A 24,801-nucleotide genomic window follows, 5' to 3' on the forward strand; every position below is an offset into this window, starting at 1 on the left:
CACATTTAGTGAAGATTGACATCAAATCATCCTCAAATCATCCTGACAACTGATGAACCAGCAGAACAAATATTAGTAGTAAAAGCAAGTGCTGTATCGTGTGCACATTCACTAACACACCATGAACCTGATGATAATGCTTCATTTACATCCGTTCGAATCATCGCTCATGACCACAGATTTGTTCGACATTTGTTTAAAATGACCTGCTTTGCAGTTGCTATGGTTGCTGTGTGTGAAGATTCAAACAAACACTATACAGAAACCTGCATGAAACTGTAGATACTTCTTCTAAAGTGTGTGTTTGTGTGCAGGACTGACTGACTGAAGGTGGCGAAGCAAATACACAGACCCTCCTGTCTGAACAAGGCAGAGGATACATCAGCATATACACACACACACTGCACACATTTTACCCTAAAGCTACACTATGGGTGTGTCTCAGACAGAAGGCTGTGACCTAGTTAGGCAGCATATCTCGGCTGCCACGCCATCAAGGGTTGTTGAAGGCCGTCTCAATTTGAAGGATCCTTGGAAGATGTTAGTTTCGCGTCCTTCCTTCAGCCTGTTTTGAAGGATGCATCATATCATTCATGTCCTTCAATCATCAATCACCCACAATCCATCGCACACGTTCCAATTATCGAAACAGAACTGCTGGAAAACGAGTCGGCACTGTAAACTCTGTAAACACTGGGTCGGTTCTTCCGCCTCCGTCACGCTTGACCTTTCAACGTGATTACGTAATGTGTGGCGCATCACAGCCAGTGCAAGACCAGCATTTGTCATCATTAATATTGGGTTCTTCTGTTGGAAATGACCGATAATCTTCCTGCATCATCTTCTCAGTTTTGGAGCTATTAAGCTATTAAGTAATCACATATCAACATCTCTGAACTCTGATCAACCTCTCCATCGAGCATCACATCTGACTTCAGAATGTCTTCAACTTCAGGAAGTAGTTTAACCTGATTTCTGATTGATCTTTGTCTCTTAAACTCTTTTACCTTTGATTCTTGGTCAGAAGCTTCTGATTCTACACCTGATTCTTGAAATGCTTCTTTGGCCAACAGGTGATGTTCTTCCAGTATATCTCAAATCTGAGTTTCAGTTAAAAGAGACTTATCAACATGGCATCCATCAAACACCTTTACATTAGGCACACTACAATTCTTTTCCTCAAATTCCCCTTGTGTCTCAGCTTCTTCCTGATCCACTTCTACTTCAATATTGTCTTTTACTCCTTTTGCAATTTGCAATGATGTATATCAAGCAATACTCTGAGAAGACACAAGTTCCTGATTCAAATCTCCATCAGACTAATGTGGAAACTGAAGAAAGTCCTCGTCCTCTCTGAACAACTACAATTCCCCACAGTGGCTTTACTGAAGTCCTGATTATACTGCTTTTGGAGCAATTCCTCAAACCTCAAACCTGATCCCGTTAACAGTCACAGAGGGTGAACCAGCTTCATTACCGCAGTAACTGCTCCTTTCTGAATGTCTATTGTCAACCCGACCCAATAGGGTTGCATATGTACCATTACCGTAGCTGTGTATTACCTCCCTAAGCTCCATCACTGGAAATGCATTGGCTCCAATCAGTAAATCCACATTAGCCTTAATGTGTGGGATTTTACCTCTGTCCAAATATGGCCATTTGGATTTTTCCTCCTGCGTTGCAACACAGTCGACAGGCACTCTCTACAGATCATACACTTCAGGAGGGGAAAAGAAACCACTGCTGTTTATTCCACTGATCTCTAAACCATCAAGAACATTACAAGCAGTGTTGTGTGTAACTCATTACAAGTAACTTGAGTTGCATAATCACATTCCTTTTCAAGTAACTAGTAAAGCAGTGGAAGAGTGGGAGGAGCCAGAGTGGAAGAGTGGGAGGAGCCAGAGTGGGGAGTGGGAGGAGTCCGAATGGAGGAATGGGAGGAACCAGAGTTCAAGAGTGGGAGGAACCAGAGTCCAAGAGTGGGAGGAGCCAGAGTGGAAGGAGCCAGAGTTCAGGAAAGGGAGGAGTCATAATTCAGGAGTGGGAGGAGCCAGAGCTCCGGAGTGGGTGGAGTCAGAGTGGTATAACTGTCCCAGCTGCTTAGAACTGATAAGTTACAAAAAAAATAAAAGGGGGGATCATATTTGCAAAATACCCAGGGAAGGATATAATGTATTTAAAAAAATCAAACAAAGAATAATGGAAAAAAAAAACAGCCAAAAGATCATAAACTCTTTTCAAACATATATTGAGGCATAGACAATATTTACATAAGCACATGCTAAACAATCACCAGCCAAGCAAACTGTCCCAAATAGCAACCGTAGGTGATCATAAGAGGATACTGGAGAATGAGTTAATGATAGATAAGTGGGATGTCAAAAGTCAGTTTCCTCGGGATGAGAGCAGACTTGTCTGTAGTGTTTAAGTGGTCACATAGATGTCCTTCCTTGGCTAATGGTATTTCTGCCTCCAAAGGGAATCAATGAAATAGGTCCTCTGGTAAGTAATCCAGTAGTAACATAATCGCACATAAAATAAAAAACAACATCACCTAAATTATTTTCATTAATCCTGTATTCCTCAGGAAACTAAATATATAATTAAAACATGTTTCACCTGAGCTTCTTTGTAGGATGTCTTCTAAGTTTAATCTTAACTGTTTTCTTTGCAATTGTGAACTTAATCTTTGTCTTTCTTCCTGATATTTAGGACATTGTAGTATAACATGCTCTACAGACTCTGGACTATCACAGACTTCACAATTGCCATCAGCATGCTTCTTCATTATTACCAAAGTCTTATTTAATCTTGTGTGCCCATACCTCATTCTTGACAACACATCCTCCTCCTCCTTGCTTCTGTTCATATTTCTGCCCTTTCCCACTTTATTCTGGATATTATAGAACTGTCTTCCAGTCTGCCCATTGTCCCTAATGTTTGCCATTTACCCTTAATGATGTTTTTAACCATACTCTTAATTTCTGCTTTGCTATAATTAACCTCAATATCTACATTGGGATTTCCAGCTGCTTGCTTAGCACATTTATCTGCCGACTCGTTTCATATGAGCTGGCACCCATTGTCAGGCTTCCTGGGTGGGATGAAGTAGGAGGCGAACTCGAAGATGAAGTATTCCAAGGTTTTAATTCTCAAATATAACAGATACACAAAAAACAGGGAGCGTGTGCTCAGAACAGGAACCTAACATTAAACATTGACCGACAAGTGATGAGTGAACAGAAGGAACTTAAATACACAGACAGATGAACACAAGACAGGTGATGCAGATGATGATGATGACGAACAGGCGGGTAATGAAGGGAGTGAGAACAGGTGTGGAAACAAGGAGGATTCTGGGAACTGTAGTGCAGACAGGACGATGACAGACGGTGAATGTGACATTACTCCCCCCTCCCGGTAGGCGCGTCCTCGCGCCGTAGAAAGACCAAAGGGGTGGGAGGGTGGGCGCCCTGGAGGCTGACGGGGAAGACAAGGCAAGGGAGACAAGGCAGGAAGCCTCCAGGGCGGAGCAGACTGTGGGTGTGGTCACGGTGGAGCAGGCTGTGGGCGTGGCCAGGACAGAGACGACCCCTCGGGCGGCCATGGCGGTGAGGACCCTTCGGGTGGCCACGGCGGAGAGGACCCTTCGGGTGGCCAGGGCGGTGATGTCCCCTCAGGCGACCACGGCAGTGAGGACCCTTCGGGTGGCCATGGCGGAGAAGACCCTTCGGGTGGCCATGGCGGAGAAGACCCTTCGGGTGGCCATGGCGGAGAAGACCCTTCGGGTGGCCACGGCGGTGAAGACCCTTCAGGTGGCCACGGCGGTGAAGACCCTTCAGGTGGCCACGGCGGAGAAGACCCTTCAGGTGGCCACGGCGGTGAAGACCCTTCAGGTGGCCACGGCGGTGAAGACCCTTCAGGTGGCCATGGTGGTGAAGACCCTTCAGGTGGCCATGGTGGTGAAGACCCTTCAGGTGGCCATGGTGGTGAAGACCCTTCAGGTGGCCATGGCGGAGCCCTATGGCCCCCCCCCAAAAAATACTTGGGAAAAGTCCCGGGTACTAGAGAGGGCTCGGTGCTGGGCAGATCCAGCGACGAGGGCTCGGTGCTGGGCAGATCCAGCGACGAGGGCTCGGTGCTGGGCAGATCCAGCGACGAGGGCTTTGTGCTGGGCAGATCCAGCGATGAGGGCTTTGTGCTGGGCAGATCCAGCGATGAGGGCTTTGTGCTGGGCAGATCCAGCGATGAGGGCTTTGTGCTGGGCAGATCCAGCGATGAGGGCTTTGTGCTGGGCAGATCCAGCGATGAGGGCTTTGTGCTGGGCAGATCCAGCGATGAGGGCTTTGAGCTGGGCAGGACCAGCGGCGAAGAGGGCTCTGAGCTGGGCAGGACCAGCGGCGAAGAGGGCTCTGAGCTGGGCGGAACCAGCGGCGAAGAGGGCTCTGAGCTGGGCGGAACCAGCGGCGAAGAGGGCTCTGAGCTGGGCGGAACCAGCGGCGAAGAGGGCTCTGAGCTGGGCGGAACCAGCGGCGAAGAGGGCTCTGAGCTGGGCGGAACCAGCTGCGAAGAGGGCTCTGAGCTGGGCGGAACCAGCGGCGAAGAGGGCTCTGAGCTGGGCGGGACCAGCGGCGAAGAGGGCTCTGAGCTGGGCGGGACCAGCGGCGAAGAGGGCTCTGAGCTGGGCGGGACCAGCGGCGAAGAGGGCTCTGAGCTGGGCGGGACCAGCGGCGAAGAGGGCTCTGAGCTGGGCGGGACCAGCGGCGAAGGGGGCTCTGAGCTGGGCGGGACCAGCGGCGAAGGGGGCTCTGAGCTGGGCGGGACCAGCGGCGAAGGGGGCTCTGAGCTGGGCGGGACCAGCGGCGAAGGGGGCTCTGAGCTGGGCGGGACCAGCGGCGAAGGGGGCTCTGAGCTGGGCAGGACCAGCGGCGAGGAAGGCTCGGAGCTGGGCGGAACCAGCGGCGAAGAGGGCTCTGAACTGGACGGAACCAGCGATGAAGAGGGCTCTGAGCTGGATGGGACCAGCGGCGAAGGAAGCTCTGAAAAAAGGTCAATTAAGTCCTTCTCGTCCGGACTCTGGCTGAGGACAGGAACAGGAGATACTGGGCGGAAAGTCTCTGGCTTGACGGGCACGACGCTGTCAGTCACAGGTGCAGCGGGCATAACGCTCACAGTCTCAGGGGCGGCGGGCATGACGCATACTGCCTTGGCTTCGGCAGATCTGGCGTGAAGTGCAGGCTCGGCTGGACTGGCGTGAAGTGCAGGCTCGGCTGGACTGGCGTGAAGTGCAGGTTCGGCTGGACTGGCGTGAAGTGCAGGCTCGGCTGGACTGGCGTGAAGTGCAGGCTCGGCTGGACAGACGTGAAGTGCAGGCTTGGTTGGGCTGATGAGAGGAGGGAGATCAGAGAAGTCATCCCTGGAGATAGGTTTGATTGTGCAGATATATCGCCCATATCCTCCCCTGTGACCTCCACGGATACCCCGGAACACAGCTTGGCGGGTTCCCACAAAGGCCTGCTTCCAGCTCTCCATCTTCTTTTCTTTTTAAGGTCGGTCAATCTGTCAGGCTTCCTGGGTGGGATGAAGTAGGAGGCGAACTCGAAGATGAAGTATTCCAAGGTTTTAATTCTCAAATATAACAGATACACAAAAAACAGGGAGCGTGTGCTCAGAACAGGAACCTAACATTAAACATTGACCGACAAGTGATGAGTGAACAGAAGGAACTTAAATACACAGACAGATGAACACAAGACAGGTGATGCAGATGATGATGATGACGAACAGGCGGGTAATGAAGGGAGTGAGAACAGGTGTGGAAACAAGGAGGATTCTGGGAACTGTAGTGCAGACAGGACGATGACAGACGGTGAATGTGACACCCATATAAGAGTTATCTCAATTCCTGATTGTAACAGATTATTTGCAACTTGTATTATTTCAATTACAATATCCTGTCTTGATTTTGACTGAAAAGTTTTGATGCTGATCAAAGCTGAGCTGGAATCTGAAGCAATTACTGCCTTTCTTGGCCTATTGACTTCCACCCATAGCAGAGCTAGCCACACAGCGACTGTGTTCGCTGTATAAACTGCCAAATCATCACTGATTCTTTTACCTATTTTAACTTTTAGTTTTGGGATGACATATGCTACCCCCATTCTTTTATCAATCTGTTTAGATGCATCTGTATATATAATTAAATACTCTCTATACCTCTCCCTTAAATATCTCTGCACCCTATACTTGTCGGTATAATTCTCCTTCTGCTACTTCCCCTTTTAAATCTACACATGGAGTGCTACTAGTGACACCTAGTGGCTAGGATGAACATAGCCCCCAGAAAAAGATAGCCTGCCTTGTCACAGGCTGTGACTGTTACAGTGGAAGAGTGGGAGGAGCCAGAGTTCAGGAGTGGGAGGAGCCAGAGTGGAAGAGTGGGAGGAGCCCAATGAGATCAGGAGACACAAAACAATAATAAAAGAAAGAAAACATACCACAGTACACCATGCAGTTTTCACAAATATACGTCTTTGGACGTAAAATAAGTGATGTTTTTTGAAAATGTAAAGTGTGTGATGGTTTTATTTTATGTGTGTGTGATGGTTGAATTATGGTTTAAGACTGTGAAGTGTCAGATGCTCAGGTTTTTCTTCTTAAAAGTTGTGAGAGAGTCTGAATGTCATTCAAAAACAACAAAATGCTTTCGGTTACATCAGTTCACATGGATCCACTCGTATGCTGCTGAACTACACAATGCAAAACATCTAAAACATTTTTGTTAATTTCCTGTAAGAAATGAGTTATGAACGTCAGCGAAGGCGTTGCTCAGTGTTTCTGCTGTAAGAAACCAGTTCAACCAGTTCAACACGACAGCAGATCTCAGAGACGCAGTGAATATATCTCCTCTTCAGCTCATCAAGGTGAGTAAACATTTCATCTTTAATGGTCTATAAAGAGATTTATTTATTTAAATCCGGATATTGATGTTTGTATTAAACTGAAACTGTAAACCTGTATTGCACAATAATCATTAACACTATTTCAAATTCTCTTTAACTCTAAATCGTTCTGTTTTGTTTGCAACAGACATTCTACAAAGAGAGAGTTTAAGAGAAATATCGCATGGCATGTGGATCAGTCTACAGAAGAAGAGAAGAGAGAAAGATGGCGTGTTGAAACCTGAAGCAGGAGAGGAGAAGAGCGAGAGACGAGCTCGCCGGAACAGCTTTCAGAGCGACAGACCGAACTGTGAGTTTCAGGATAAAACACGTCGTTCATCAGCAGATCTGAGTCTGGATCAGTCCTGAATGCTTCATTCACTCCAAATATAAACTATATATGATAATTTATACATTTCTTTATCCAAAGCAACTTACAAAGAGTTCAAAATATTACCAATTAATGCAGTTCAATCATTCCCTGAGAATAAAACTGTTTGTGTTTTTAATTTCTAGATTCTTGTGATTCAGAGAGTTATTCTGAGATGGAAAAGTCAGAGATGAGGTAAGTGTGTGTGTGTGTGTGCTTAGGGCTGGAGGAAACGTGTTACACCACATTAGTGAACATGAACTACCAATGAACAATATTCTACAGGAGTTACTGATCTCAGTTCATGTTCATTAAACATTTACTAATACATTATTAAAATCAAATAACCAGAGCGTTCATAATTTTCTGTGCTCCTGTTTCTCTCTCTGTGTGTGTGTGTGTGTGTGTGTGTGATAACACTTTGACTATCCATTTGCACAGTTTTTTTGTCAAACACCAAATTTCAAAATCATCGATGCCACTTTATACGACATTAAATTATTGATCAACTGACTGTAAATCCTGTTTGGAGGATCTGCAGCATGTTGGTTATATAATTACCTGTTTCATTTGAATTGCATTTACTTATGATTATTGTATTGTAAACCAAATATTGCTTTATTTAACAAGTTATCGCATATCACAGTTTTTCTTGAATATCATATCACTCTGAAGGTTGATCTCTGGAAACAGTAAATAAAGTTAAAGGCACACTTTGACTTTTTGGGACTTTAGCTTATTCACCGTATCCCCCAGAGTTAGATAAGTCCATACACACCTTTTTCATCTCCGTGTGTGCTGTAAGTCTGTCTGACGCACCCACCGCTAGCCTAGCTTAGCACAAAGACTGGATGTAAATGGCTACAGCTAGCATACTAATCCCAATAGGTGACAAAATAATGCCAACATTTTCCTATTTACATGTTGTGATGTGTATAGTCACAGTGTGTACAAATAACAAATATATGAGACACAGCCATTTTTTAAACGTTTAAATACTGGGAACTATTTTCTCAGAAGGCGAAGCACTGCTAACTTACTTGGGCGGAGTGATTAGCGCAGCACCCGAGAAGCGCCGTTCCGTCAACAAAACCAACGTGACTAACAAGCTAGTAGCGAATCAAACCAAAATCCAGAACCATATCGTTTTGAGCCAGAATACACAGACGAGGAGTTACAAACTTTGGAAGCTGATAGACAAGATGCCGAACAGACTGAGGTCGAGGGGAGAATCAGAACGAACATGGACTGGTGGTGTAAATGTGGAACATGCCAACCTATGCCGACAGTTTGTGACAACACAATACATTACAGGGGATAGGCTACATGGAGCCTGGGAACAACTGTAATAGTAGTGAGCACCCTATTCATGTAATAGTGTTACATTACATATAGCTAATGGCACTGTAACAATAGGCTAGTCATCATGGCCGTATCCTTCAGCACACGTTTCATGGTCCGTGTGGCAAATCCCTTTTTTTTTTTCAAAATAGTCGTCCTCAGTGAAATGTTCTGAGCAAACGCGATAGTCCTTGATGATGTCTACAGGTGTGTTTGGATCTATATCCAGAGCAAGTAGCCATTGATTCTTCAGGTCAGCTGTTTTGGTTTAAAAAATGGCTGTGTCTCATCAAATCACAACATGTAAATATGAAAATGTTGGCGTTATTTTGTCACTTATTGTGATTAGTACGCTAGCTGTAGCCATTTACCTTCAGTCTTTGTGCTAAGCTAGGCTAAGCTAAAGTCCCAAAAAGTCGAAGTGTTCCTTTAAAACTGAAGTGAATGATGCAGGAATCTGATGTTATATTGACAAGTGTGTGTGTGTGTGTGTGTGTGTGTGTGTGTGTTTCATTTTCTAGAAAGCAGCAGTTCCTGTCATCAAACCTGCAAGTTCTTCTTCTTCACTATCTTAAGTCACTTCTTAAACATATTTTATGTCAGACTCAGAGCTAAAACAGTCAGGAAGGGTTACAGTACACCATGACTGAGTATGAATGATTTTCATACGTGATACAGTTTTACATTATTGACTAATGTATTACTAGTATTACTGTATGTGTCGTAATACTACAGCACGGCGCTGGCAACGGCAAGGTCAGAGGTCACGAGTCTTAGGAGTCTCTGAACACTTCACCTGCACGTCTGACACTCGTTCTGTGAATAATGATTCATTAATGAGCAGAATCAGTGTGTAAGCCACAGTGTACTGTAAACACACAGTGAAATGTGCCTCATGTACCTCTTCTTTTCGAGAGTGTATACCGGGCCATTTCTGATGTTTACTCTGAAGCATCTCTGGGTTGAAGACTTTTCATCCACAGATCCTTTCATGAGGAACATCACAAGCAATCTGTCAGCAAAGTGTTTAGGTTTACCAAAAACTACACATTATTGTGTTTGAATGGTTTCCTACATGATACAGCTTTACATGAATGAATGTATTACTGTTATTACTGTATGTATTGTATGTGTTGTATGATACAACAGCATGGCGCTGGCAATGGCAAGGTCAAAGGTCACGAGTCTCACTGAGCTCTGAACTCTTCACCTGCACGTCTGACACTCGTTTTATCATTAATGCAATTCATTAATGACCAGAATCTAGTGAGTCGGAGTAAAAAGCCACAGTACGGTAAATGTGTCACACACACACATTTTCACACTGTACGGTGACATCATGTACCTTTTCATATATTTTCTTTATTAAGATTATATAAAAGGTCATTATTTCTGATGTTTACTTCTGAAGCATCTCTGGGTAAAATATGATTTTATCCTCAGTGACTTTCATGAGGAACATCACAAGCACACGTGTGCAAATCTGGGTTTACTAAAACTAGATTACTACACTAAGAGCTGAAATAGAGAGGGGTTTTACTTTTTTAAACAAGTAAAACAGCACCTTTTTATTATTGCAAAGCAAATATTTCTAGATTCCATTATGATGAATATGAAGTTATATGTGTGACGCGTGATGGCATAATGAGTCTGAATGCGCACAGGATAATTACAGGCAAAACAAGTGAAAAATTTGGTCGATTTTGAGGTTTTCTAGCGATCTCAATACTCCAAATATCCATTAAACATCTAAAAGTGTCTTTATTTGTGTGTTTTCTGAGGGAGTATCTTTCCCTTGTCCATGAAATGCAGTGTTTCTCTGCTCTATTCTCGACTGGCGCTTCCTCTCAGCACAAGTTTAGTATCGTTTTAAAGCGCAATATTCCAACTTTGTGAATATTCATAGTGAATTCTCGACGGCTTGAGTCTGAACCAATGAAATGTGATTTTCAAACTCATGCTGATGTAAACAGAACCATATTACTCGCACTGACTGACAGATATGAAGCGCACAAAGACTCGCAGACATGTGCGATCCCGATATATATATACACACACACACACACACACACAATTACAGTATTTCAAAATATCTGACTTGGCGATTATTCACGCATACATTATCTGTTGTCTTAAGTGAACGTTTAACTGTTGAGGAAAAACATCTGATGTGTAACATTCGTGCGGTACCTAATATAGGCTGTCTGATTCATTAATGCTGATCAAATGGTGTCATAAAAAAAAGGCTTTCCTATAGATATTTGGTCTTGACTTAGTGTGTGTCAAATTTGGTGTTACCAGGGATCTTAAGGTATAGTTGCTGATTTGGAACCTTCAGAAAACTTTAACTTGATTTTTCTCAAAATTTACTTTGCTGATTCTATCGACTTTAGAGAAATTAATCTCTTTAATAGAGAATGTGAAAATAACAATAACTACTTTTTTGAAAATTTGCTCATTGCGACTCATTTTGCCAACACAGAAAATAAAATGTATACAGCAAATAAATTTGACTGTAATATATCTCTACAACTCCATGTAAGAATAAACGTGGTTCTTAAGATATTGTCACGTCCGTTTAGGTCTTGTTCATGTATAGTCATGTTTCCTGTTAGTCATGTGCTTCTCTTGTCTCTTTCTGATTGCTCTTGTCATGTGTTCATCAGTTCTGTTTCGTCATTGGTTCATTATCTCGATCCTTATTGTTAATCATTAGTCTTTGTGTATCAGTAGCCTCCATGTTAGCTCTATTTGTCTAGCTTTGTTCCCTGTTCTGCTTTTGGTGAGTTCATAAACCAACTTACTTTACTTTTGTATCTGTTCACTTTTGGATTCAATAAAACTGTCTTTGGGTTCAGTTCAACTCGCCTACAGGACATTCTTTACACATATTCACTAAAATTGCTTATTTGTGTGTTTATTTTCACATTATTCTTCATCTTTCAAATGATATAAATCGGGCAAAAGAGAGAAATGTGTCTGGACTGAACGCTGAGATCTGTTATGATTGTCATGGTGAGAGTTAAAGATCAGACGTGAGCTTTCTGAACACGAATCTGCTGGAAACATGTTGTACAGTGAGCTTTATATTCACGGATTACACCACAGAAGAATATTAAGACATTAGAAGTATGAAAAGCTGGATACGACACCGTTCTTTTAGAAGACAATCATAGTCTGTTTTGAAACTTAATAAAATTTTCTTAAGGAATCATTTAAAATCAGTCAAACAGTTTTACACTTCATTTGTTTAACTGTGAAGCTTTCGTGGACAAACTGATGGCAAAAATCTGCCATCACAGTCTAGATGTTTCTTAAGACTAATGCTGCGTTCCAAACCGCATACTTCCCTACTATTTAGTATGGGAAAAAGAGTAGGCGAGCGAAAAAGTATGTACGAATCCAAAAGAGTAGGCGAGAATTACCTGGGTGACATACTAATTATCGCGAGATTCGGACTTAAGTGCGTTCGAATATGCCTACTTTCCTACTATATAGTAGGCGAAAACAGTACGTGAAGGAAGCAGTACGTTCCAAACGTCAGTATTCATAAAAGAGTAGGCGAGAAGTTCCCGGATGGCTTACTGCTTTCGGCCAGATTTTTGAGTGCTCGACCGATGGATACTCTTCTATCCCAGGAGGCCATGCGAGAGGATACGTCATCGCAAACATCGCAGAGATCAGAGACGCGGGTGCTTTCAAATGTGAGTAAACACGGTTCCTTGTGTTAAAATTGCATGTGTTGAACTACTGTAGAGTAAACTGTTGAATTGTTGAAGGTGTAAAGACGTTACACAGTGTAGTATAGTTGTGATTTTGCTGTAAAAACACGTTTTATTATGTATAACGTTAGCTAAAGGGAGCTCCAGTAAAGACACGTAAGTTACGTTTCTAACGTGGATTTACATAAACCATATAGGCTACATCTTAAAGATGCTTATTTTAAATGTCTATTTACATCTGACAGGAAAATCTTGAAATATCACAACATGAAATAGACATCTGAGTAATGTGCTATTATGTAGAACAAATCTATAAAGTAACTAACGTTAAACATAAGTTATTTTATTTGTCCATTAGTAGTTGATAAATTGAGGAACATTTATGTTGGATAAAAAGTTAAAACAACCTCAACATGTAAATGTAGTGTTGAGTTCATAAATCACAGAGGTAGGCTAATGTGAATCTTGTCTGGATGTTACAGGGACAGATGAACAGATGTGTGTTTATCCGGTGGAGTGGCTCATGAAGGCTTTGAGTGAGTATACAACTATCAAGAAATGAATAACAACTATTTAAATCTTAAGCTGTAGTTTATTTTAATTATTGTAATTTCACACAGAGCTATTACAGCACTTTTCTGATTATTGATTTCTGTGCATTTGCTGCAGATCTTTTGTGGTGGAGCAGGACCTGCAAGGGAAGATGATGGCGGCATTTGTGGAAAAAAAGCGTTTTTGTCTTCTAGATAATACTGAAATCAAATGACATTGTGCGGTTAAAATGACTGCTTTTGTTTTATGTTTGTGCATTTTGTAGGATCTGAAATGTCAGCAGGCTGGTGTGAGCACTGAGGATGAGGAGCCCAGAGCTGAATCCTGGAGATGGTGCCATGGATGAGACCCTCCATCACTCCACCTGCCCTTACAAGACCCTTGATCACTCAACCTGCTCTTATTGCCTCAGATTGTGAAGCACAACACATCACGCAACAACCTCCGCTACAAGGGAACGGCTCACCTCTGGCGGTCAGCTGATTCATCAGAATAAAGCCGCAGAATGGGAACCGCTGTGTTGAGACGGCAGAAGGATGTGGCGTTCAGCGCAGTCTACATACATGATGTAGTTTGAATAAAGCTTTGTTTCATGTGTTGACTTATGCATTTGTTTATTGTGTGATGGTGACTTTCATTCATTCTTTTACTAATTTATTAATATTTCTCATTGTTGTCAGTAAATAAAATATAATTATTTAATTAATGTTTTATTTAATTGTTTGAAAGAAAATGTAGATATGTTCATTATATACACATCTAGAGTGTATTCATGCATAGCTATGTCATATGACATACATTACATTTTGTTTGTTTTATTGAATTATATCATTTTCAGTAAAAAGTAATATAATTAAGTATTGGTCAGCATTTATCGTTGTTGTTATTGTATGTTTTGGGGTGGGATAGCAATGCAATTCATTCTGAGGTAATATTATTTTTTAATATTAATGATACGTACATTTTTCGAGTATAAAATCAACAGTTTTCCTCCAAAGGCGAATCTTCACACAGCTGCCCTTTGTGCAGACATTACAAACGCTGAGGAAACCCGTTCTAGGTAGGGCTGTCGAGTTACTGATGTTATGAGATCTGTAAAAAATCTCATTATGTATGCAAACCCATAATATATATATATATATATATATATATATATATATATATATATTATGGGTTTGCATACATAATATATTTTTTACACAGGAAAAAAAAGAACCTACAAGGTTGAATATCTTTATATATATTTTCTTAAATAATTCATTATAATACATTTAAAAATATATATTTTTTTTGTTATTTATAGGCCTAGGGATGAAACGACAGTTAAATTCAACAAGAAAAAGAGGAAAACATAAAGCAGTTAGCCACTTTCGCTTGTGGATGAAAACGTTTGGATAACAAATTAACAACATATTCAAGAGATGACAATTTTGGGATTTCGTAATAAAAATAAATAATATCGTTAAGGATAAAACGGTGGGTCACATTAGTAGGGTTAAATATAAGAACTTAAATCAACCCTAAATGTATTCACAAAATAAATGGGCAGCAGTTTCTTCAAAAAGACCACAAAATGAGCAAGTTTAATCAATATCAAGATATTTACAGATAGATGAATTAAACGTGTCGTTCAAATCTTTTAAGTTGTTGCGCTTGTGATAACGCGTCGTAGGTCACATGATAACGTCAACATGGCAGATGTCCGGTTCGCATTCATACTCAACGAGATCTTGCTATAAAGTACCTACTCTTTTAGCGCTCGTTGAGTAAGTACTTATTGAAATTAAGTACCTACTCATTGAGTATGCGGTTTGGAACGCAGCCTCAATCTGTATCACAAATGTAAAGCCACACAGTTCAGTTTATCAGGATCAGTGTCTCTCTCTGCTGGAGATCATCAGTATTACAGCAGAACAACAGAAGATCACATGATCATCTAAAGAAGATCACATGATCATCTACAGAAGATCACATGATCATCTACATCAGATCACAGTGAGTTTGACAGCATCTCTGCTCAGGCATCATCATCACAACTTTTGTATTCCAGGTAATGCTGAAGACTGTTTACTAACCAACACCACATTAAACCAAAAAGGCACTTACAACAACAACAAATAAATCTCCATATTTCTCCTCTGCTCTTGCTCGTCTCCTAATAGCGTTCTAATAAACCTGATATTATATACTATAAATATTGTGGCTTTGTGGCAAATTACTTGTGATATTCCTTGTTGTAAGTGGATAAAAACATCTGCTAAATTAATAAATGTAAATCTTATAGTACAGTAAATTTACAGTGTTTTGTCTGTGCTGTGTTTGTATTTAGTATTTTGTTGTTTATTTTATTTGTTGTATTTGTATTTACTCAGATGTTCATCTTTAGTGTGTTTGTAGTTGTGTGAATCATGACTAACTGATCTACAGTGAATATTGATTTATTTCTCCTGTTTTTAGATATAATGGATACAGCAACAGAATGTCGAGCCCCATTTGCTTATAGAGTCAATAATGTGACACGAACTGTGAAGTCATTTTATTCCATATGATTTCATAGTTCAGATCATTATCATGTCAAGAACATACATTTAAGTTATCAACTCCAAATTATAATAATTAAAAAAAAATTTAGCATTCAGATCTGCTTAAAAAGACTGATGTCCTCAACACTTTTGGAAACCTCTCGCGGCACGGATGTACCGAATACGAATAAAGCATCTCCAGTTTACTAGCAGAGCATTAGTTTCTTTCGTTTGCTAAATAAGAGGCGATCTAGAGCTGAAATGCTCCACACGTCATCTATACCAGAAGCCAGATAAAGAATAAATGTCCTTCATGTTTCTCTTCATATTTCAGACTATCCTCGTGAGCGGCCGCTCGACTAGAAGAACTTCTGGATTAGAAGAGGCCTACAGCAAATCCACCAACATTATTACACGGTTGAGAACAAATGCATGTGTGTTTACTCACATGTTGTGAATTTTTAAATATGAATAATCTTCACAATTATTAGTGAATGAGAGCGGCTGTGCAACATCAGGAGTTGTTCATGTTTTCAGCTGTTGGGGTGAAGATACAGGTCAATAAACCATTAACAATATTGCTATGAAATATGAGATACTTTGATAAATTAATGACTCAAAAAATCAATGGCTTTTCAAAACAACTCTAGTCTGGAGTTTCCAGTCTGTATAAAATCTGTATGTAATAAAGTCACGGTAAATATGAATGCCTGTAATATGGAGTATGACTCAGTTAAAGCAATAGTATTTGAGCTTCACTAAAGATATTACAGTAGACAAACCTGTGCGAATATGAGTGATGAATCTAAGGGATTATTCAGTGCAGGCCAACAGATGAAACCTCAACCTCTGACCTCTGACCTCTGACCCTGGTGAAGGCATTCATTTACCACAGTAATGTGTTATTGTCACTTCAGAAAGATGGAGCCGTGTGTGTTTGTGAAAGTTCTGCTTTTATCAGTTTCATATCAGTCCTTCATCATCATCGTTCACTGAATGATGCAGGATCACATGACAAGCTGCACAAAAGCTAGCAAATGGGTTTTTGATTTCCATAACTAGGATTTCATATCTTGTATTGTGCTTTGATCCTTGCAAGTATATTTTCATCTATGTATCTCTTAATTTACTGTTATATATTTTCATTTTGTGATCCATACAGTTAGAGGCCTATAAAGCAGAAGTGTGAATGTGTTTGAGGAGATCTTGTCTGATCTTGTCCAAGAGTTTCACAGTTCATGACAGTCTTTTCCTCAAGGCCAAATAATCACTGTCTGTGTCTTAAACCAGGGGTTTTAATCTGGTGTCTGCTGGGACTCTGGGTCTGTAAGAAGGTGGTTGAACATTTTATATTTCAGAGAGAAATAGTGTTAAAAATGTAAAATGTAAAAAAAAAAAAAAAAAAAACTTGCTGGGATTTGATGCCTTAAAATGTTGAACAATATCAATTTTAAAACGGTCTTAGTCATAAATAACCCCATTATATTCTAAGTATATTGAACATCATGCAGAAATAAATATCCACAGTGAGTCTCAGTGAGTTTTGCTGGATGGTCGAGCGCTTCATCTCTTCTGGATAAACAGGTTTTCTCACACATGCTTCAGAGACTTTGTTTTCTGACCCATAAATGTCTTAGAAATCTCTGCAGTCCTGAATGCATTACATTACACATTATTATTATTTTAATGCTTGCATGGCCTCTGATTAGTCTCTCTGTATTTTCTGCAGCGCATGAACAATAGTCTGATCAGAAACCTCTCAGATTTCATCAACAATATCTTCACTTCTGATCTGAAGATGAATGAATATCTTACAGGTTTGGAAGGACATGATGGAGAGTAATTACTGACAGAAACTTCATTAATGGGTGAACACACACTTTAAATAATCTGCTGTGTGAGATTAGACTGTAAGTTATACTCAGATCTGTTATTTTACTGTAAAAGATGATCTTGTGTGTGTCAGGAGAATAAAGGTCATGAGTGTAACCGGCACTGAATGAGCCGTGGAGAAAATGAGTTCAGAAAGTGTTCAGTACAAACACACAACTGATCATTTTATGCTTTTTATTTATAATAGTGTGTTTGTATCTGGACTTTTATTGCCATGATTAATTCAGTCTTTAGTTTACCGTTACAGTATATGTGTCAAAGAAATGAAAAACTTGATTTGAAGAATATTCTTAAACGGGGAAACAAAATGACACACAATGCAGATAAAGACAGAAAACAGCAGGAGTAAATGATGCAAACGTGTGTGTGTGTGTGTGTGTGTGTGTGTGTGTGTGTGTGTGTCAGAGAACCTCACATGAGGAGGATCATATTTAACATGGAAAACACAATACTGTCACACCAGATGAACATGCAGTATTTCACTGATAACTGACATACAGAGAATTTTAGATTCAGAACAAAAAACTACACAACTATATAAAATATAACAGCATTCACACACTTACACTATTTACACTTATTCCAAAGCCTAATAAACGGACACAGTTGATTTCTCCCGCTGGTTTGTTCTCTGATGAAGATTTAAGGTCTGGAAACATTAGTTCATCATGTTCTGTTATGAATGAAGATGCTGTCCGGATCTCCAGAGTCCAGAAGACACTTTATAAAGAGACACATGCCGTGTTCATCATCTTCATCATCAGCATCATCATTATGCTTCATCATCATCATCATCTTCATCAATATCTACTGAAATATGAATCAAATATTGATCATCTGATCATCAGAGCTGCAGTGTATGATCACAGACATGAAGCCCAAACATGATCTTACATTAGTTTCAGGCGTCCTCACATCATTGATTCAGATATCATGATCTCAGCTCATGTTTGATCTTCTCTGATGATTCAGATCCACTCTTTACAGGAGTGTGTGGATCCACAGAAACTGTCCATGAAGAAACATAATATTATCTTCAGTTTAAAGAGGGACAGAACAAACACATACAGCACTAAAACTGCACAAGATAATAATAATCAAGCATAGCGTTAGTTCTGGCAGGTCACGTTAGTCAAGCTCGCATCAGCTGACCCTCAGCTGATCCACATCTACCTATAGGAATACGACACCTATCACCGTATACATATATAAGCTCCTTCAGTATTATCAGCAGCTATCGCGTTTCTCAGGAGCAAATTAAATGGCGAAATTCGTCAGGCAAACAACATCATCTCACAATCGTGCAATCGGGAATTTAGCAAGAGGAATTCATTCCCCACAAGGATTTCACCTCAGATTCATCTTAACTTGATAAACCTACAAGGTAAACCTACCTCAGTCTGCATTGCTGCTCGCATCGCTGCATTATTGTCACAGGACTCGACGTGATTCATTCTCCATTCATCTCTGGAAGTTTTCACAAAGCTAAGCTAAGTTCCTTTTTAATGCTCATTGTTAAAATCTATCAGGGTTTTGGCAACATGCTTGTTGCTAATGCTATACGTGTGGCTTGGGCTATTCTAACTTAGTCGTTTTCATTAAAATTGCTCTTGCTAGGCTTATGCAATCATATTGGCCATGTGCGTTACTATGTGTTGTCATTGGCAACTGATCGCGTTGCACACGCTGTGCTTTTAGCGCTATGCAGCGCAGATTCAAGCAGCTGTTTGATATGAATTAACAATTCACGGTGCAAACGGAAATATTCTGCTGTGGCACAGCTTTAAAAGACATAGTAAACAGTCACAATTCAGTTGAGTCACTTTGGACACGCTTGGTCTATCTAATTCTTGGAAACACGTCGTTCTTAAAGCTACAGTGTATTGTATTTTGTAGTGCTTTCATTTTAATATATTTTTTACAGTCTATGATTTTAATGCATTGTTTCTTTCAAGGGCTTGCATCTTTATAGGCTGAAATTCAACATGATGGTATATTTAAGCTGTGTATATGTAAAAAAAAAAAAAAAACTTATTGAAACACTGCTTGTTTTAAGGCTATATAGTGGCTATTAAAAATGCTTGCTTTAAAAGATGTTAGTTGCTATTGAAACAGTTATTTTATTTTTAAGGTTATTTAGCTCAGTCGTTTTTGGAACATGGCTGTGTTTTAGTCTTATACCTGGTGTCTGTCACATGCTATGCTAAATTTTTCAGGCATCAGTAATATGCTGTCATTTCAGCAGCAGCATTGCTATCAGTACTGTATAGTGGTTGCTAGATCAATGTTATCGAATATGTGTTTGTTACTTCGGCTTGTGCATGCTGTCCTCAGCAACATGCTATAGTAATCAAGCGTTGTTTGTGCTGGTTGCATTGGAAAAATGCCTACTTTATTCTATCTGATTATTGCAACATAATGTGTTAAAGTTACCACATGCTTGTGGCTAAATCTATCTAGATATCAGTAACATACTTGTGCTTAATTCACAGTACATTCACCGCAGAGGTCTGGTATTCAACACTTAACAACACTGTAGCTTGATGGTCCTGTGAAGGAGTGTGGAATCATGGGAGTCGTCATCGTCACCTCCACAGCCGAAGGAATCCGTAGGACGGGAGCAGTCATCATGTTCATTAATGATGAAGCACACTGTATGTCATTGCTTAGCTGCGCAGTGCATACTGCATCTGACTCAGAGCTAGAGGGTTATGCTTCTCCGACCGGACTACACTAGTTTTAATACTAGTCCTATGGTTATACAAACATGCTAGTTGTATTAGTTTTCTTGCCACTAGTCGGAGCTATCCCACTCCCCTCATATACTGATTGACTCTCCTCTCCCTCCTCACACCTGCCTCCATTTTGTTATTTGCAATACTATAATGTTCATTTGCACTGCTGACTGTTATTACAGTAACAACTGTTTACATATGGATCTTGCACTACTACCTTGACTGGAATATGCTCAATTTGCACTGCCGACTGTTTATTACAGTACAGACTGTTATATATACATTGCAATATCGTACCTTAACTGTAATATGCAATTACTTTCCACTGCACTTTCACTCGGATAGCTTCTGTCCAAACTTTATTTGCACTACTTTAAATCCATTGTTATACTGCTCATTAGCCTAACTTATACATATATCTATTTGTTAAATTCTGTTTATAGTAATAGCCATCTGTATATTATGCTCACATTCTGTTTATAGTAACAGCCATCTGTATATATATTCATAGTACATATCTATCTGTAAAATTCTGTTTATAGTAATAGCCATCTGTATATTATTATATTCAGTACATATCTAGCTGTAAACTCTGTTCACAGTAATAGTTATCTGTATATTATATTCATAGGACAATCTATCTGTAAATTTTTGTTTATAATAGTATTCAACTCTATATTTATTCAGTACATATCCATGTTCTGCACTTATGGAACCACTGTATATCCTGCACTTGCTGCTATTGCACTTCTGGTTAGACCTAAACTGCATTTCGTTGCCTTGTACCTGTACTTGTGTAATGACAATAAAGTTGAATCTAATCTAATCTAATCTATTGCTGTAGGGTGCATGCTTCCCCTGCCAAACTACACTAGTTTTAGCAATAGTTCTGTGATTTACACACTATGATTGTTGTATTAGTCGTTGCCGCTAGTCGGAGCTATTGCTGTAGGGTGTATGCTTCCCCTGCCAAACTACACTAGTTTTAGCAATATTTCCGCGATTTATACAACATGCTTGTATTAGATTTTGCTGCCGCTAGGGGTGTAAGCTTCCCCCAATAGATCCCATACAATTGTTAAATTGGCTACAGCAACACGCTTGTTGCCATGTGTCCTTGGCTTGCTCCAGCTTGGTGTGATGCTTCCCCAATTAGATTGGATATATAGTGCTCAACATATGACGCTAAAATCAGGATGTAACCATTCTATCAGCCTCAGTTATGGTGGGTGTAAAAATTATAATAACAAAATGTGTGTATATATAATTTTTTATAATTTTTCTCTCTTCTACAGAAGTAAACTACAACCAAGTATAACAAGGTTATGACGTCATTGACAGGTGGCAGTGTACGCAGTACACGTCAACAAATTACTTGTCTATAACTTTGTGAGTAAATGTATCCAAGCATCAGCATCACGCTTGTTACATTAAACCATCCAGCTAATTCTAATTCAGTATTGCTAATTCTGGGTGAACCAGAAGTTTCCACCAGGATTACTCCAGTATTGTGTACTTCAGTACTTATTTCCAATGAAAAAGATCATTGAAAATTAAATCTCCATCTCATCTCTAGCTCACAGGCGTCACTCAAGAAACTGGAACTGGACCGCGGATATACAACAAGCAAGCAGCTGATTCATTTTGATATCTAACTTTAACTTCTTCATTTCAGGTGGTATGTCATTTATTGCAATATGCATGTTTACTGCTGAACATTTCAGGTATTAACAACATGCTTGTTGCTATGGCTTATGTGGGTATTGGCATCATACTCATTTAGGCCATCTAGGTAAGGGCAACATACTTGCTTAAGGCTCTGGTATTGTTGGTAACATGCTGTTGCTCAAGCTTTTCAGGTATTGGCAACATGCTTGTTGCCTTGGCTCACTCAGGTAACTACAAAGCATCCAGATTGCGCTGTCAGTTGGTTTTGGGGGATATTGGCATATGGTTTTGTTTTGGGGGATTATTGCTGCTCTCCTGCTCTTATCCATGCTAGGCTGCATGGATGCGCAGGGAGTTCTCGCCCAGAACGGAACCATTCCGCCAATCCAAACTGTATGCTAATTGTCAATCATATTTGACGGTAGTGATCCTGACAGAAATGATGATGATAAAGCTGATAATCTGTTGATGACAGGCAAATGAAGTTTAACTTCTGATGAAACGAGACACTGACACTGTTTTCATCTTTAATACTGTAAAGCTGCTATAAAATAATAGTGATGTGTTCAGATGCTTTTCTTATGCTTTATTAAAAAAAACTTGCAGTTTTCTCATTTTTGTTGTGTGTTTATTCAGTTATTGAGAGGAAGTGCAGCACATATTCACATATTCATCTACACATCACTCTCAGCAGTCTGGATGTTGTGTACTGTACAAAAGGCCCTCAGTGAGTCGAGTATATAGTTTAGTAAATTAAGGTGCTATTGGTTTCTTTGCAGTTATCCGAAATCCACAGTATTATCAACGTGAAACAGTATGTTAGAGGCACTATGTATTTGTATTAATGCTACATTTTACAAAGTATGTATACTATATTATTTTGCATGTTCGTTTTTATTTTCAGACCATTAGTATTATATGTTCTGGCATCTGCCCATTATGTGTCCTCGTCACTGGTTTGTCATATCAACCATTATTATTACAAGTCAGTTTAATGAAACTCAAGGAATTGTCATATATCAGGAGAACACAAATGAAATCATTAATCACAATATTAATCAGAGCAACTTCCATTTACAGAATTAACACAAATATGGACACATTCAATGGCATATATAGTTCAGAAACACAGATGATTCCCTCAAACATTTACTGATTGAATTATGAGTGATTGTTTTACTCACAGAACGGTCTAATATCATTCAAGCTGCTCCATCTGACAATCTTCATGTTTTCAGTGGTTTGTGTCTTCATCTCTCTCTCTTCATGTGTTTACTCATAGTTTCCATCTACTGGCATTTAAACATTCAAAATAAAACAAATGAAAAGAAAAACGATCAATATTAAAATGATAAATTAAACATAAAATAACCCAGTAAATTTAAATTAATAACTCCAAATCATGATAATTTTATTTGCACTATATCTATTAGTAGACATCAGATTATATATATTGTGTGTGAGATTATATATTCACGAAATTGCTTACTTAATGATGAACGTCGCGCATGATCAGAAGCCTGTAACCTGTGGCTCAGTGTTGTGTTTCTGCGGGTTAGAGAGGATCTGCCATAAAAGATCCTCGAGCGCGTCCTCGGCTCCTCCCACTCTTGCTGCTCATTGGTTTAAGGCCGAGTTTCTGAGAAATTCGAGCGCGTCCGCGGCTCCTCCCACTCTTGCTCCTCATTGGTTTAAGGCCGAGTTTCTGAGAAAGTCGAGCGCGTCCTCGGCTCCTCCCACTCTTGCTCCTCATTGGTTTAAGGCCGAGTTTCTGAGAAAGTCGAGCGCGTCCGCGGCTCGCGGCTCCTCCCACTCAAAGAGAATCCAGTCTCATAGAAAAAAATCAAAAGTTTCAAATTCTTACACGGGTACTACCCAGTAAATAATTTTCTTGCTGAATTTAAAAAGGATTTTGATCTGAACTGTTCTTTTTGTAATACATTGGCTGAAACCCTGTTTCATTTATTTTGGCATTGTGCTCATGTAGCCTAAGACAATTTTTGAAAGATTTGTCTAGATTTATAATTGACAGCATTGACCCCACTTTTTCTTTGTTTAGAAAATGTTATATTTGGTTTTAATAATATTCCCGCAAATAAAAGGAAAGAGTATATTATATATATATATATATATATATATATATATATATATATATATATATAGCCTATTTTTTTTTTTTTTTTTTTTTTGTGCTAAATTCTATACATAAATGTAAGTTCAATAAAACCCTACCTTTGTTTTTGGTTCTTGAAAAAGAAATGCAATTATATATCAAGACTATCTTTCATTCCCACAAAAAGAAAGCAATGAATACTATTTCTGAATCTGATTGTGAATCATTTGATCTTTTTATATAATGTTTAGCCTCCACGATGAACAGGGACTTCTGTGAAGCTGACCACAAAACAAGATCTGGCCTGAGATTGTTGCTGATCTAGGTCCACTTGCACTTTCCAGTCCCGTGTGGCGTCCAAGAGGGAGCGAAAGAAACAAATCACACATAGAGACAGATGGACTTTAAAAATCCACCCAGTCCATATCTCATCTGAATCAGACAAAAACGCTTGAGACAACTTCACAACATGATGCCAGTTTCTTGCCTATTGTCATGCACTGATATGCACAGATCACTTATTCTATTTCTGATTCTGAAAAATTATTTAGGCCTTAAATATATGTAAAATATAAAGTCATTTATTTTTTCTAGCTGTGATTTCATAATTAGTCCCATTTGGTTTAATCTAAATATATAGCATAGTTCCTGTTTTGTTTTGTTTTTTCACTTTAACTTTATTTTTTAACATCCATTATGTCATTGACCATGCATGTTAAAAAATATATATAAGAAAAATGAACTCGTATAAATATATTTTCACATCATTTGTTACAATGAGCCTGTGTGTGATGCGCCATCGTGTGGTGAACAAGGAAACTACAGGGAAGTTTATCAAGACATAGTGCACATGTATTAATCTAAAAGTCTACATATAATCTAAAATGTTCGAAAAGTATTCATTTACATAAGACAATTTAGAGAATCGGATCTTTAGAGAT

The 24,801-nt window shown here is 39.7% G+C and overlaps 1 protein-coding gene and 2 long non-coding RNA genes across 3 annotated transcripts; 2 read left to right on the top strand and 1 right to left on the bottom strand.

Annotated features, from left to right (window-relative positions):
• Positions 1 to 6,808: 6,808 nt before the first annotated feature.
• Positions 6,809 to 11,546, top strand: LOC311277419 (uncharacterized protein; the record flags this gene model as incomplete). Its single annotated transcript, XM_084387736.1, has 4 exons — positions 6,809 to 6,926; positions 7,093 to 7,254; positions 7,461 to 7,509; positions 9,177 to 11,546. The coding sequence occupies 4 exons, from the start codon at positions 6,809 to 6,811 to the stop codon at positions 9,268 to 9,270; spliced, it is 423 nt and encodes a 140-aa protein (XP_084243862.1). The 3' UTR covers positions 9,271 to 11,546.
• Positions 11,547 to 12,276: 730 nt separating this feature from the next.
• LOC311277375 lies at positions 12,277 to 13,529 on the top strand. Its single transcript, XR_014625246.1, has 3 exons — positions 12,277 to 12,359; positions 12,860 to 12,913; positions 13,047 to 13,529. It is a non-coding gene; the product is annotated as an uncharacterized lncRNA (long non-coding RNA).
• Positions 13,530 to 18,103: 4,574 nt separating this feature from the next.
• LOC311276558 lies at positions 18,104 to 22,976 on the bottom strand. The gene is made up of 3 exons (XR_014625082.1): positions 22,932 to 22,976; positions 18,239 to 18,352; positions 18,104 to 18,154 (listed from the first exon to the last, which is right to left on the bottom strand). It is a non-coding gene; the product is annotated as an uncharacterized lncRNA (long non-coding RNA).
• Between the last annotated feature and the right edge of the window lie 1,825 nt (positions 22,977 to 24,801).

This window comes from Rutilus rutilus (genome assembly GCF_951802725.1).
Source record: "Rutilus rutilus genome assembly, chromosome: 18".
In the NCBI taxonomy this organism is placed as follows: Eukaryota; Metazoa; Chordata; class Actinopteri; order Cypriniformes; family Leuciscidae; genus Rutilus; species Rutilus rutilus.